The 14,871-nt window shown below is 43.5% G+C and overlaps 2 protein-coding genes across 2 annotated transcripts; one reads left to right on the top strand and one right to left on the bottom strand.

Moving 5' to 3' along the window:
* Positions 1-874: 874 nt before the first annotated feature.
* mrpl52 (mitochondrial ribosomal protein L52) lies at positions 875-3,437 on the bottom strand. The gene is made up of 5 exons (XM_041030761.1): positions 3,367-3,437; positions 2,867-2,936; positions 1,921-1,988; positions 1,303-1,367; positions 875-1,201 (listed from the first exon to the last, which is right to left on the bottom strand). The coding sequence occupies exons 1-5, from the start codon at positions 3,398-3,400 to the stop codon at positions 1,049-1,051; spliced, it is 390 nt and encodes a 129-aa protein (XP_040886695.1). The 5' UTR covers positions 3,401-3,437; the 3' UTR covers positions 875-1,048.
* A 3,085-nt stretch (positions 3,438-6,522) lies between these two features.
* On the top strand, positions 6,523-14,850 carry ajuba (ajuba LIM protein). The gene is made up of 8 exons (XM_041031435.1): positions 6,523-9,268; positions 11,720-11,821; positions 11,999-12,066; positions 12,235-12,297; positions 13,276-13,406; positions 13,834-13,885; positions 14,015-14,083; positions 14,250-14,850. Exons 1-8 carry the CDS (start codon positions 7,651-7,653, stop codon positions 14,379-14,381), a joined length of 2,235 nt encoding a protein of 744 aa, XP_040887369.1. The 5' UTR covers positions 6,523-7,650; the 3' UTR covers positions 14,382-14,850.
* Positions 14,851-14,871: the final 21 nt, after the last annotated feature.

Below are 14,871 nucleotides of genomic sequence, written 5' to 3'. Positions count from 1 at the left end.
CACAGCTGCTCAGCGTCTCTGCAAAACGTCCCTTTACACTATAACTGCACATGACAAAAAGTTTCATCAAACATCAAAACTATTTAAAAAGATCCAAGTCTCCTCCCTCAAAACAATACAGCTGATACGAAGACACTGAAAAAGAACTGGAATCAGAGTTCATGCCAGTTCCACACAGCTGATTTACATTTTGATAATTAGACGACGCAAAGGACAAGTGTTTCTGCAGCTTGATCAGGACGTTTTCCAGCTTAAACATTCTGAGGTGATACCACAAAATATCACTTTCGGTGGGGACAAAGCCGTCTGCCAACTTGGCTGCAGCCAGCTAATTATCTTTCCAGACACCAGGCTACAGAACGGCACACTCAAAATTCCAGCTCTGCCTTTGTGTCGGTGAAGATGCACCATGAAACTTAAAAACTGAGCAGCATTAAATGATTTCACAAAGCTCATTGCTTAAAAACACACTTCATCCACAAACATTAAGTATTGTACTAAACTTTTTTCCTTTTCCCCCGAGGTGGTCTTGACCGAAACATTTGTCATGTATTTCAAGTAATTACAGAATGCCAAGGTGTGAACCCCTCACTCACTCACTCTCTAACACACACACACTCATACACAGTAAGGGTCTTGAATTAGTGCTACTCTGTTTGCCAGCTCCTCCCTTCCTCTGCCTGCCCAACAAAACTCCTCTCTGAGCCCTTCACCAGACAAAATGGCGTTTGAGCTCTCCCACTGCCTTGAAGGAGAAATGCTGCATTCTAGTGGAAGCTGAGAGACATTAACTGAATATAGCTCATCCCTCATTTGCTAAACAGTGCCACTCTGCTCATTTTCAAGCAGCCCACAAACCCATGACCATAACAACTTCATTTTTAAATCAGAAAGAACAATCATTTATTCCAGAAACACATGAATACTGAAAAACACAAATTATAAAGCAGGAGAAAACCCACACATCTGCATAAATACGTCCCACAGGAGGAATATCAACATATTGATAATAAGGATATTAAAACATGATCATGGTGATAGTCTGTGTCTAACTTTGAGATTTTTTCTTAAGTAATAGCTTCCCTTTCGGTTTGAACAGAAGAGACTTTTTGTGCTCCTCGATTCTTTTGGCCTCGTCCTGTTTTGACTTCCACGTCTCCATTCCTTTGTCCATCTCTGTGCTCAACATCACGATACGTCTCTGTGAAAGAAAAATAAAATGCCAGGTTGTAGATAAGCACAAGCAAAATTTAACACAGAAGGAGATAAGATGTTTTTGTTTTTTTAAAGTGTGATACTCACTGCTAAAACTTCCCTCTCTTGCTTTCTTCTCAGCTGGCCCTTCATTGGTGGTGCTGGTCTCCCATCTGTCCACACAAAGATAAAGTTAACACACACACACACACGCAGAAACTATCCATTCCATTACAAAACATGCTACATGATCATTTTTATAAAACATGGACACAGCTTTCTCACATCATTGCAAATAAAGTAGCATGAAAAAAAGCAGAAGCACTTCAGAACAAAAGCAGATGCAGAACAGACTTTACTGCACAAGCTGATGCTGTGGCAACATCAAGCATCAGAATAGCTATGTTTTATTTACACATTCCATTATGCAACATCGTCTAAAGAGAACAGACAAGAATGTAAAACCGGTTTCAGTTTACACACCACTCTGGACACAGCAGGGTTTCAAATATAACTTTAATAAGATAAATTCACCAACAGTGTAAATGAAAACAACCACAACACATGGAAAAACACAAAGAAGGTGAATAACATCACTGTAGACATCCCCTCAATCACTGCCATGTAATATTAGCTCTGACCATGGCGGCTTATGCTGCTCAAAATACCTCCAAATACATGAGACTTCATTTTAAATAAATAAATTAAACTGAAAATACAGGATACCTGCAAACGACCAGTCAGGCAGATCTGTCAGAGGTCCATACTCTGTGCCGCTTCGAGAAAGTCCATGCCTGCAAGCAAACACACACACGCTGTAAAACGTTTGTGTTTTTCCCAAAGTAACAATAACTTCATCTGAAGAAATAACAAAAAAGCAAAAAGATTAAAGACACGAAACAGGAAATATTTCTCTTTTTGACCAGGGGTGGGTGGTGTAGATAAAATCTTTACCACTGCCACCATGTTTATTTTATAAAGCTTGGATACACAACAGTTAACCAGCCCCCTCATGCATTCAATCATTCAGTCAGACTTTATTCATCAAGCACTTTTCATACAAGCACATTGTGGCACAAAACGCTTTAAAAACCCGACAGTTGCTCCATCTGTATAAAACAGGTTTCCATTAATCAAGAAGTCACAGTTCATTGTTGGACATTTACCCCCGTGAGTCTCATGCTGTGTTGCATTGTATGCACTGCCAGTTAAACTTCAGACACAACAAAATGTTTTCAAAGATCTAAGTTGCTGTTTTGTTTACCAAGGGTTTCCCTAGAACCATCTCACCACCATCTACAATTTAATTTTTGTAGCTGTAAGCAGCCCAACCATGTTCACCTGCTGTGGGATACAAATTAGCGAACGGGCTCTCACTAACCCACTCTCCCACCCTCCCTTTGTGCAGTTTGTGGTGTTTCTAAGCCTAAAGTCTGATGTGTGGTAATTTGTCTAAACTAAAATTCATAATAGGCACAAAACTTGAATTAATGAAGGTCTTAAAACTAAAATTTAGGATGACAGGGGGCTCAAAATCAGGAGACAAAGAAACATCCTCATTCAGACCTTTATCATGACCATTAACACTGTTTAATGCACATTTCCAAACAAATTCTCCATCAAATTATCACAAACCAGCAGGCAGACTGGAAAACAAGAGCAGCAAACTTACTCTTTCCTCCATTTCTCTCCGGCCTGCACTCCACACGTTGTGCTTAACTGTCTGCTGGAGTTTCTCAACACTGCAAAACAACAAGTGGGGTGAAAGAAAAATGAGTCCTCTGAGGTCACCTCCACACACCTACAATCACCTGTAATCCGCAGGACACACATCAGCGCGAGACCTAACGAGCAGGTAAAGGTGGCGCCTGGGTTCAGCACGAGACTCTACCATCTATAAAAGTATTGTCTGTTACGCGTGTCAGCGAAGTAACAACACCGCGGTCATTTAAGCAACACATCCTGCTGTTAGCAAGGGTTTACACGGCAGAGCTGTTAGCATTAGCGTTAGCCTCGCTCGTTGGCTCTTACTGCTTCTACGGTGCTTTTTCAAACGGACAAAATATCAGAGGCAACGACAAGTATTAACAAACGTTCACAGCTACGAACCACAGATTTGAGGCCTCCACATGTCTCTCACACAACAGATTTAAGGGATAACCTCTGCCTCACCTGAGCAGCACAATGTTCTCACGGCGGCCGCCATCTTGTCTGCAGTGTTCAGCGTTGACCACCAGATGGGGCTATATATATACTGTGAGGGCCAATGGCGATGATTGGAACCGGAAGGAGGATTTTCTATAATAAAATTAACGACACGAAGGAGTAAATAAATAAAAACAACGCCCTGAAAGTGACAGTAAGGTCTCCGTTTGTGATTTGTCTGATTGATTTCTCATATTAAGCGTTATTTGTTGTTGTTTTCCTTCTTTGTCAGGTCTTTAAAACTTATTTCCATCCGTGTTTTAGGTCGAGAAAACAATACAACAGAGTGCAACAAGCAAAATAGGATAATATAAACTCAAAACGCTATCACACCAAAGGCTATTAATGGTAAAATACACATGAAAATAAACCATCTCCTCTCTTTGTGTAAGCTTAAATTTAAATGGATCTCATAGACTGTTTCACGAATGATAAATACCACTGACTGACTAACAATAAATATTATTGTCTAGGGTAATTATCACTGTCCATCATGAGGCTACACGTGGAAAAGAAAGAAGCTATTGAGAAATACATTAAAACATTAAATGACTATTACATTACATGTCAAAGTCAAGAGACAGCTTTCAGGGTGTGTAAACAGTTGTATAATGTCTGCTGGGTGAGCTTTGTCATGTCTGAGAAAACAACCCCTGATGGTGTCATAGCAATGTCATCTGTCATCTTGATTTTGGCTTTGAGACTTTATTTATAAGTTTTATAAGTCGACCTTTAATTTTATAAATAACTAAATATATATATTTATGTATATATCTGTCCCTCATGAGTCACCCAGCTTTGAAGAAGTCCAATACTAAAATAGTTGGGTGCTCTTTAGGCCAGGGTGACACACAGTTATTCTATGAAACTACTCAGAACTACGTCTCATTTCTCTAGAAAAAAAAAAGAAAAAAAAGATCAGAGTTGTGTTTGTGTGCCTGCCCTTTAAAGAAATAATCACACAAATACATACAGACAGAGATGAGGATTGATGTGGAAAGGGAGCACTTCATGTGTCTTTGTGTAAATATTGTAGAGGTGACTGTATTCTGCAGGAAAAGAAAAGCAGACAGAGCACAGCCGCTCTCGCAGCTCTTCAAAGTATTGTTTTTGTATGAGCTGCTCCGACACTAAGCCCCGAAGAATTTCTCTGTTAGCTTTTCAGACAAGTTCCCACTCGCAGCCTGCGAGGCAGAGAGTCTGCAGAGGCTGCTGCAGCGACTCCGGTGAACCGCAGGGGCCATGAAAGGCTCCATCTGGAGGGGGCTGCGGGGCAGATAGGGGAGCCGACCAAACACGCCAGGCCAGACAGAGTGGTACTTTATCAGGGGCTTGCTGTGTGTTGGTGCGTCCGTTAACTGCCACAAAACGGCCGGAATCAGCACTGACTCACGCCGGCCTGTCCTGAAATAGTAGCGGGATGTTTACTCTGTATCGTCCTTGGAGAACAGAAACACGCCGAAAAAATCCACCGGCCGCCTCGCTCCGCCGTGTCCCTCCGCGCATTCCACAGGCGGCTGGCTCAAGAAAGTAGTGCCGTTGCCTGAACGACGCAGTGTAACTTCATTTTTATTGCAATGTGGTATAACGACGATTGCAGTGGTGGAGGAAATACTCTGATCATTTCAGTTAGTTAAACAAGTAACACCCCAGTGAGAAAACACTCCATGCATTTGAAGTTTTGCTTAATATTATGAGTATTAGTAACTTAATATTAATAGACATAGATTACATTACAGAATAGGCCCCAACCAAGTTGTTATATTATTATATGTATATTATTGTATTATTATGTAAAATTGTAATGTATGTTATATGTAATGTATGCCATAAATATATGTTATGTGTATGTTATGGAACATTGTAATATTATAATTCGGGGGTAACACTTACATGAGGGCCTCTCTGAAAACAGAATTATTTAATTGCTGTTTGAGCCAAGTCACAGCCACATGAGTACATCTGTATCCAGAGCTCAGTCATAATAAACATTTACCCATGGGTTAGCCTATCATTTTCCAGGGGCAAATTAAACCTTTAGGAGGTGGGGGGCTCCTTCTCCCATTTGTTGTGTAATGTGTCTGTATGTGGTGGTAGACTAATTAATAGTTTGTGGTAAATTGATTAAGTACAGTTTTTAAAATGTGTACTGACATATTATCGTCCCTATAACTACATTTTAAGTCAGGTTCCTCTGAATGACTGAGCCTCAAGACTCTGACTATCTCAGACATGACCTCAGTGGAAGCCTGGCGGAGGTGGAAGACTTCATTTAAAATGGCAGAAACATTTCTATTTCAGTTTGGCAACCGTCAAACCCAGGATTTAGTGAATGAAAGCTTCTCAAGAAATCTAGTAAGGGGGTTGAGCTTTCATTATTATAATTTTTATTACTATTTTTACTTGCTAAACTACTTGTTCAAAGGTAATAAGTGAATACAAGTGAGCAAAGTTTTTTTTTATTCTAAGAGCATAAGGAGCAGGTTTCGCACATCCTCTGAGGAGTTTTGCGTATGAATGACGAAACAGCCATGTCTGGAGGAAAGGTGTTCCGGCCTGCTGAGGAAACGAGCCGCCGCTCACTGATAAAGGAGCAGTGAGGCGTCAAGCTCTACGCACACAGGATGCGCGTCGCACCTTCACAATAAAGGCGCAGACGTGTGTGCGCGCGTATATACATACAGGCTTGGTGGATAATAAAAACAAAGGAGTCAGTATGTGTTGCAGTTTACCTCATGGTGAGCCCAGAGTTTCCCTGTCAGCCTTTGGAAACATTATCTAACATAAGCATAATCTTTCATAACATCCGCTTCTCAACATGATGAAAAAAAAACTTTACAGGGAAAGAAAACGTTAGTATAAGGCAGAGCGTTAAACATTACTCAAACAGTGGTTTGGAGCGATGTTTTCATAGTTATTTATTATTTTTACAGAAATTTTTTATCTCTGACTTGAATGTGCGCTAGGTGTTGTCAGGAAGGAGTTTATTTTGAAAAGCACTAACCGGAATCAGCTCTGTCCGCTGCAGACAACTCGACACTGTTGTAAAAAAAAAAAAAAAAAAAAAAAAAAAAAGGAGAGGGGGGAGGTAAGTAATTATTAAGGGGGAAGAAAGAAAGAAAGAAACAAAGTTGTCGACCGTGCAATGCACACGGGGAGGGATTTTATTTATCTCGAGAGGCTCTTAGTCCAGCACCGGTCTGCTGGGATGTGAGTGTAACGGCGCACCGGTTTCCCCTCATTTCCTTCTCTGTCTCCCAACTTCTCCGCTACTATTTCACCGAGTCCCCGAGCGGATTTCTCCTTTGAAAACGGGAATGATAAAAGCAGCCGAGCGCAGGCGGATGGACGGACGGGCTGAGGAGTCTGGCGAGTTGCGTTTTCTGTTGCCTGAGCTGAAGTTGATCATGTCGGTTTAAATTTTTTTCCGAGCACATTTCACTCCGAGATGAATGGCAGAAGTCGGGTGAGTCGACTATCTGTGCACAAACGGATTTATTTTCTTGTCTACACTGGACCCCACATGAAGTGGTGATCGCCCGCATCCTGCTGAACCTCTCCGCTTTTCTTTTTCTTTTCTTTTTTTTTTTTTTTTAATGAAAACAGAAAATTCAAACGGACACACACTCACACACATCGCACTGGATAACCACGATACAAAACCCACTTTGCTGAAATACATTTCAGTCAGTTTAACTAACAGGGAAGATGCAGATGTGGAGCCACATGAGGGTCCACAAAGGAGGCCCTCCACGACCATAGGTCACGCAGAAGTGTCCTGGATGTATGTTTCTCCTGTTTCCTGCCTGGGTTGAATTGAACTATTCGTAATTGTCTAATAATCCAATGGATTCTTGCTCACCACAGCCTACCTGTGCCTGTGGATTTTCCACATGAGGGCAAGCCAGATGACTCAGAGGACTTTAGTCATGTAACCACCCTGAAATGTCTTAGAGGTCTTATTTATCTGATCTGTATTTATTGTGTGTATATATAAGGGGTCCATTTGTAGCTTTGAGCTAGTTTCAAGATCAGTGTTTTTGTTTTTTGTTTAAATTTCTTATTATAGAATTTGAAAGCTGACATTTCAACTGTTGTAGTGAAAGCTGTAGATCTACTTGAACATCTTTGTTCTGCTGTACATCTGCCCACACTGTATTTGAGCACATTAATCTGTAACTTAAAAGGAGAAGCTGTAAGAGTTGACTTTGCCCAGACAGGTTTAAAAAAACAAAACAAGAAGGCTTCATCATGGACAGGCCCATAAGCAAGTTATTGGAGAAGTTAAAGCTAACAGACTCGGGCAGTGTGAAATTCAACAGTTCAAAGAAAAAACATGACACTGCCAACAACTCTAATAACAGCAACGCCAACACTGGCATCTCCGGAGGCAGCGGTGGGGGCAGCGGTCTGCCACCAGCTCCCAGCTCTGCAGCTGCCTCGCCCTCAAGACCCGGCCAGTTCCCGCTTGCCTCTGCAACCACAAGCGATGCATGTGTTCCAGTGAGTGGGAGGGGAGGAGGAGGTGGAGGAGGTGCAGCAGCAGCAGCAGCAGCAGCAGGAGGAGGAGGAGGAGGGATGGGAATGCCTTCCTCTCAGCTCCTCACCCCACCACAGACTTCCTCCACAGTGGGTGCCATACCTTCAGATGGTGAGCAACCACTTCACCCTGCCACCCTGGCACCGCTGAGGCGTCGCTCGCCCCAACAGCGAGCTTCATGTTACCTGGGGGAAGGTGTGGATTCCCACATGAGGCGTGAGTCTGGTCTGGGCCCCGAGTGTGACCCTCTGGGGGCATTTGGCTCCAAGTCCCTCAATCAACGGCGTTACTCCCTGGAGCTGCAGCAGCTGGTCAGACGACAGCAGCTCCTCTCCCAGCCACCTCCTCTCTCTGTCCCTCCGCCATATCCCGCCGCTACGGGCTATGGGTCAGCTCCCAGAGGTGGTGCAGGCAGCCTGGCCGAGTCTGGCTACCTCTCCGAGCCTGAGAGGCACAAGCGTCTCTCTCTGCAGGAGGCTCTGTTCTACAAACGCCTGAGCACAGGCAGTGAACTGTGGGAGAGCACCAGGCCTGCATCCCTCTCTCATCCACCACATCGCCCATCTGATGTGAGCGGAGGAGGTGTAGGAGGGAGCTTCTTTTACCCCCCAGGGCCAACTGTGAGCCCATGCTCATCATTCAGCCTCCAGGAGTCAGTGCTGGTCAGTCCCCGGTCCAGCTTTGCCTCCAGCACAGCAAGTGGGGGTGGAGGAGGGAGCCCCATGGGGAGCCGCTGTAGCAGCAACCGGACCAGCGGCATCAGTCTGGGCTACGACTCTCGCTACTCTGCCTCTGGAGGCCTCCCTCCACAGCAGCAGTCCTCCTCCATGCAGACCGGGGGCTCTGTGGCTGGTTATGGCGCTCCAGGCAGGGCCGGGGTGACCCCTGTGGACGCCTGGACTCAGTACCTGGAGGGAGGTATGCGTCCAGGGCCCCATGATAGTCGACACTCCTACCCACCTGCTGTTGGAAGTCCTGGAGCAGCTTGCTATCAGGGTGGCCCAGAGTGGTGGGATGAGCAGCAGGTGGGATTGAGAAGCAAAGAGGGGGGTGCGATGGGAGAGAGGGCCCGCTACTCAGACCTGCCTGGCACCCGATATCAGGAAGAGCTCACTCGACTTCTGCTGAGAGATGCAGCTCTAGAAGGTGAGGGGCTCCTGGAGGGCCTGATGCTGAAGGAGCAGTCCCTAGCCCTGACTGGTTTTTCTAAACCGAGCGTGACATCACTTGGGCCCTCCACAGCTGGAGCACCGGTCACGATCAAACCTCAGGAGGATCCAGGAGCCGGAGCTGGAAGAGAGGCCGCGGAGAACCGCCAAGAGTTCTTCGGTGAGATCCTTTGTTTTAACTTTACACGGTGGAAAGGACAAAGGTAGCAAGGATATGTGTTAAACAGAGCTGTATTTAACACTAGTTGTAGAATCACATCACTAATCTGAACCTGTGCCGTCACTGTTCATGTATGGCATCCCATGCACTCACAACAGAGCGCTGGGTCACCCAGCATCCGCCCTCAGTGTGTTATTATTGTCCTCCCTGCTGCCTGGTGTCAGATCACAGGTTCCTCTCTAAATGAAAGGGTTGTAAGGATGGATGCAAGGATGGATGGACAGATTAATAGTTGAAAGAGTGTATGGATGGATGGAGGGTGCTTTGGAACCTGCAGAGACATGCAGGGTTGCAGCACACAAAGCATAAAGGAGAAAAAAAAAAAAAGAGCTCAGGCTTCAGATACTGATTCAGACAAGTAGATGTGTTTGGTTAAAGAGAAGAAAGAAGCATGTTGGGCACACTTAGGTAAATATTTAAAAAAAAAGAGAAACTAATAATCCCCCAGCGGTGCAGATATGTGTATAATCATTCAGACTCACACCTGTATCCAACACATCAGGACAAAGTCAGCTGATGTTTCATGCAGGCGTAGCCGATTTGCCACAGTGTGGTGCACACAGAGGCCTAATGCAGCGTATCTACATGGCCATTAAACTGCAAAATTCTGCTGTAACACTCAGACACAAATTACATGGTTCTATATAAACACAACTCTGACCATTACTGTGAGTCACAGAAGATGAGGGCTCGGGATCTGTGAGTGTGTGTGTCTGTGTGTGATTGTAGCAGGGTAGGAGTGTGTTACGGTGGCTGGATGAATATATGTGTGTATTGTTTCTCTGTGGCAGGGTGTGTTTCCCCTGAGTGACTTCAGGCCACAGTAACGCAGTGTGTGTGTGTGTGAGTCATGTGTGTGTTTGTGTGTTGGTGTGTGTAATGCTGCCCTGGCGTGTGCAGGGGCGGGTGTGCTGTAGCCTGTTTTTCTGCTCAGGTATGTGTGCCCCGAGGGGACATACAATACTGTACTCCTCTCAGCCATTAGGAAGAAATCAGAGGCTCTGAGCCATGAAGACAGACGCTCTGAGCTCAGCTGACACACACACACACCTCTGTGGAGGGGTAATGCCCAACGACGAAAATCCCCACTATGATTAAAAAGAAAGTAAAAATAAAAAATATTCCTTTTTTTTTTTTTTGATAAAAGAACAAATGCTTAAGTGTTTTTAGTAGAAAGCCTAAACTATTTTTTGGGCTTTTATAATTTTTTTTGGTTCAGTTTGGGTAATTTTCTTGTGTTTTTGTGCCCAAATGAACTTTATTCTACCAATCTCTTGGTAGAAATCTTAAAAGCCTTTTTCCCCTTTAAAAAAAAAAAAAAAAAAAGTCCCTAGATTCTGTCCCACTGACTTAAACCAATTCTTTCCCAGCTTATTCTATATGTAGCAGCTTCAGACAGAATATTTAAAGCCTTGAGCCTGAGTCTCGGGCCTCTGGTTTCTGGCTTTTGGCAGAGCTGGGCCTTTTCCTAAACATCGAAGGGACTGTCCAAGATCATAGCAGCAGAGTGTAGGAATTCTCGATTTGTGTGGCACTCCCTCAGCCACATTAGAAAGGAAAAAAAAAAAACGCAGGCAGACCCTTAAATAGATCGGACCACGACCACCACTTTTCCACTTTACAGTTAGTGCCCTGACTAGTGCTCAACATGTACTTAACTGTGTTCAGCTCAATGGAAAAACACAGAGAAGTTAGTTAGTTGTAAAGGTTGACTGGCTTAAAGTTAGTGCACTATAGAGTTTTTTTTTACCGCCAGCAAGCAGCAAAGCAAGAACTTATGCTAATGTTGACCTAGAAAGGTTTATTTACCTTCTTGTTCCAAACTGTAATGTCAGCGGAGGCCTTGTACTTTACCCTAAACTGAAAAGAATGAGGAAAAAAAGAGCTGAAAAAGTGAAACTAACAACTAAGCATCTGTTCCATTGACTTAAATCAGGAGAAATGATTATTACTATTTCTAGTTGTTATTTCTAACATCAAGAAAAAGTGTAATCTTATTTAATCTCTAAATTCCTCCAATTGTGGGGTTTAAAGTCAAATTTAAAGGAACGTCTTTATTAAAAAAAACTCCACAATAAAGAGTCATCTATTTTCTGAAGCGACTGCCAAAAAGTTGGATCCGGTGGAGTTTCCCTTTAATAACAGAGCTTCAGCAGAGACACTTGAGTGGATGAGCAAACAGGCTGGCACGGGTAACTGGGTTTTAACTGTGTGAAAATCCCCTAGGTGGTGCGAACGAGAGGATTTACAAGTGTTGACACTTTGTGTGGAGTTGGATTTCAGACACATCCTCTTGGAATGCGTCGTAAAACGAAGTGTTAGGAGCCGCTGAGCGATTACTCTCGACTAAATGCATGTTTGTGTCCACTGTTTTCCCCATTGTGCCGGCAGGAACCTGTGTGAAGTGTGGGAAAGGCGTGTACGGGGCGGATAATGCCTGCCAGGCTCTGGACAACCTCTATCACACACGCTGCTTCACCTGTGTGTCCTGTGGTAGGTGCCCCCCACCTCACCCCCAAACACAACAATGATGGTTTAAAGTATTTGAGCTTAATTCTGAATTTCTGGCACCGCCACACCTTTTCTAAACACTTAAAAAAAAAAAAAGCATTTACTGTTAAAATGTTTATCCTGCTGCGTCAGTGGTCTGCCATCTCTCTCCCTCTGCAGGACGCACCCTGAGAAACAAGAACTTTTACAATGTCAGTGGCTCTGTGTACTGTAAAGAGGATTATATGGTAAGAGTTGAGGTCAAGGCGTGTTTTGTCATCCACCTCTCTCACACACACACACACACACACACACACACACACACACACACACACACACACACACACATTCTCAGACATGTTCAGAGTCAGAGGATTGATTTTCTGCTAATGGTAATCTCTTTGTTTTAATTACAGTTTTCAGGATTCCAGGCTGCTGCTGAGAAGTGTAGTGTGTGTGGCCACCTTATCCTCGAGCAGGTGAGGTTGGTGTGTGGGTGTGTGTGTGTGTGTGTGTGAACATGCCACATAAAGAGGCGCACAAATGCGTCTAACCACTTGGACTTATGTTAGATATACAGGAATGTACTCTAACCCTTAACCAGCCTTGGGTAATTTTTAGTTACTTACCCCCTGTGTTTCCCAGAATTCCTTTGAAGAACCCCTTACCATGCCCCACCCCTCCTAGTGGGTAGAGAAACTCAGTGACGTCTTTTTGTTGGCTCCTCTTCGGGTTCCCACAGCAGATTTCAGTGGAATGTTTGCCTTGGGTTTCTGATAAATAAAGAAATAAGGCTGTGCAGTGATTAGCTTAAAACTTTTTACCATATTTGAACCACATAATACCCATAATATAAATAGAAAGCTACCAGTGTGTCTGTGAATGGCAGGAATTGTTTTCTGCACAATTTAAATGGCTTAACCACATCCAAGAATCAGGACCGCAAATCGTTAGCGCTCAGTGGCGTGTTGGTGCAAGAGTCGGTTTTATTGCTACATGAAGTTGTAAAATGATAATAAAAATAAGTTTGTTCTTAATTCTGGCAGTGACTGTGTTCTGGCCTCTGCTGGATTACCATGTCAAATTAAAGGATGTTGGTACTACAGGATAGTAATTAGCCATTATGCCGCTGTGTCATTTAAAACTACAGACGGATCAATTTATACATTGTTCAGCAAAATGGAGACTTTGATGAGACTTGATCTACTTGCTCAGCTTAGAAAACCTACTGAGAATTGTACTGATAACTACTGTAGAGTAAATGCAAAACAAATTCTTGGATAAAGATGCAATTATTAGCTACATGAGCTCTGACTCACTTTATAAAATCAGATTAAGCTGCTGTAAGCTCGGTTTGTATAATAAATTTCTAGGCCAGTGATCTGTGGAAATATATTTTTTTTAAAATGAGACAATAAATGTTTTAAAATCATCTTATTTCTGACCTTCATTCTCAGATCCTGCAGGCTCTTGGGAACTCGTACCATCCCGGATGTTTCCGCTGTGTGGTCTGCTCCAAGGCTCTGGACGGGGTCCCTTTCACCGTGGACCAACACAGCAACATCTACTGCGTGGCAGACTACAACAAGTGAGACATACTAAGTGTTTAAATGCCTTTCAATGGTAACTCATCCTGTCACAGTATATCTGAAACAGAATCTCTAAATGGCCATCTGTTAACTCTCTAAATTGTCCAGTAAAACAACAACACATAGAATATGATGTTTAAAGAAATGGACCAGTTCCTGTGCAGCATGTTACTGAAGTTACGTTTATCTAAATTAAACACACATCTGGACACACAGAGAGAGAGTTTAAAGTCCAGATGAAACCATAACCATCAACTGTAAAGGTGTTGTACATTATAACTGGGAAGTTACGAAATAGAATTTTTCTGAATGTGTAATATTCAAAGAATGTCTCATACTCATCCCACTTCCTGCAGAGACATTACTCAGCGGTGTGTGTGTGTGCTGGTTTCTACAGTAAATAAATCTTCTCCTGTCATCCTGCAGGACTTTTGCCCCCAGGTGTGCTGCCTGTTTACAGCCCATCTTACCTACTGAGGTGAGTATGCGTGAGTGTGTGTGTACTCTCCAAAAAAAGAGTGAAAGCAAACTCAGAGAATAACTGGGAAACACCCTTCGCCTGAACCCTGTGCTGACGTCTCCATTTTTCTCCTGTTTTGTGTCTCAGGGCAGTGAAGAGATCCTCAGGGTCGTGTCCATGAACAAGGACTATCACTTTGAGTGCTACCACTGCGAGGTGAGTGATCGTCAGCTCATAAGCTCACGTTTTATTTTTGTAATATCTCCTAAAACATCAGAGCTACAAGCTGTTCCGATCTGACTTTTGTTATGAAGTGGCTCAGCGGCTGACCTCACTTCCTGCGGTTGCATTCCTGTGCTTATCTGGGTCTTTCTTCCCTCAGGAGTGTGGCAAGCAGCTCTCCGATAAGCCCGGCTCGCAGTGCTTCCCGCTGGACTCTCATCTCCTGTGCCACTCCTGTCACATGAGCAGAGTGCGCGCCACACACAACATTCCCCCTCACAACACACACTGATCAGCTCCCATGCAGCTATGGATATTTAGGGGCGGGGGGGGGACAAGCTGGTTGGAACATGCTCTCTTGTGCTTTTTGCTCAGTCATACGTTGTTTTATTCCATTTGAAACTGCTGATGTTAAGACATTTCCACTGATTCTCTTGTCTTTGACATGGATCAGTCCCTTTTGTCACACGTACTGCCTGCTGTACTTTTTGTACTATTACTGTACCATAGTTATAAGGGAACGGGAAAGAAACTACTGCTTTTTTTTCTTTTTTTTTTATTTACCCCAGTGTGGCTACTGTTTGCTGTAGAAGAACAAGGGATTTTGCTAAACTGTTTTGTACATACATTATCGCTAGCAAACATTTTGCACTTAAATTTACTGTAAGAGATTTGTTACGTGAATCTGTACAAATTGGGGGAAAAAAAAACATTACTGCAATTTCTGTATGTTGTAATAAATATTTTCATTTTTGTCCCGACGATGGCTAACTTCTGGATGC

Source organism: Toxotes jaculatrix, chromosome 23 (assembly GCF_017976425.1).
Source record: "Toxotes jaculatrix isolate fToxJac2 chromosome 23, fToxJac2.pri, whole genome shotgun sequence".
Classification (NCBI taxonomy): domain Eukaryota; kingdom Metazoa; phylum Chordata; class Actinopteri; family Toxotidae; genus Toxotes; species Toxotes jaculatrix.
Note: the sequence above shows the minus strand (reverse complement) of the source record. Positions and strands in the feature narration are given on the sequence as shown.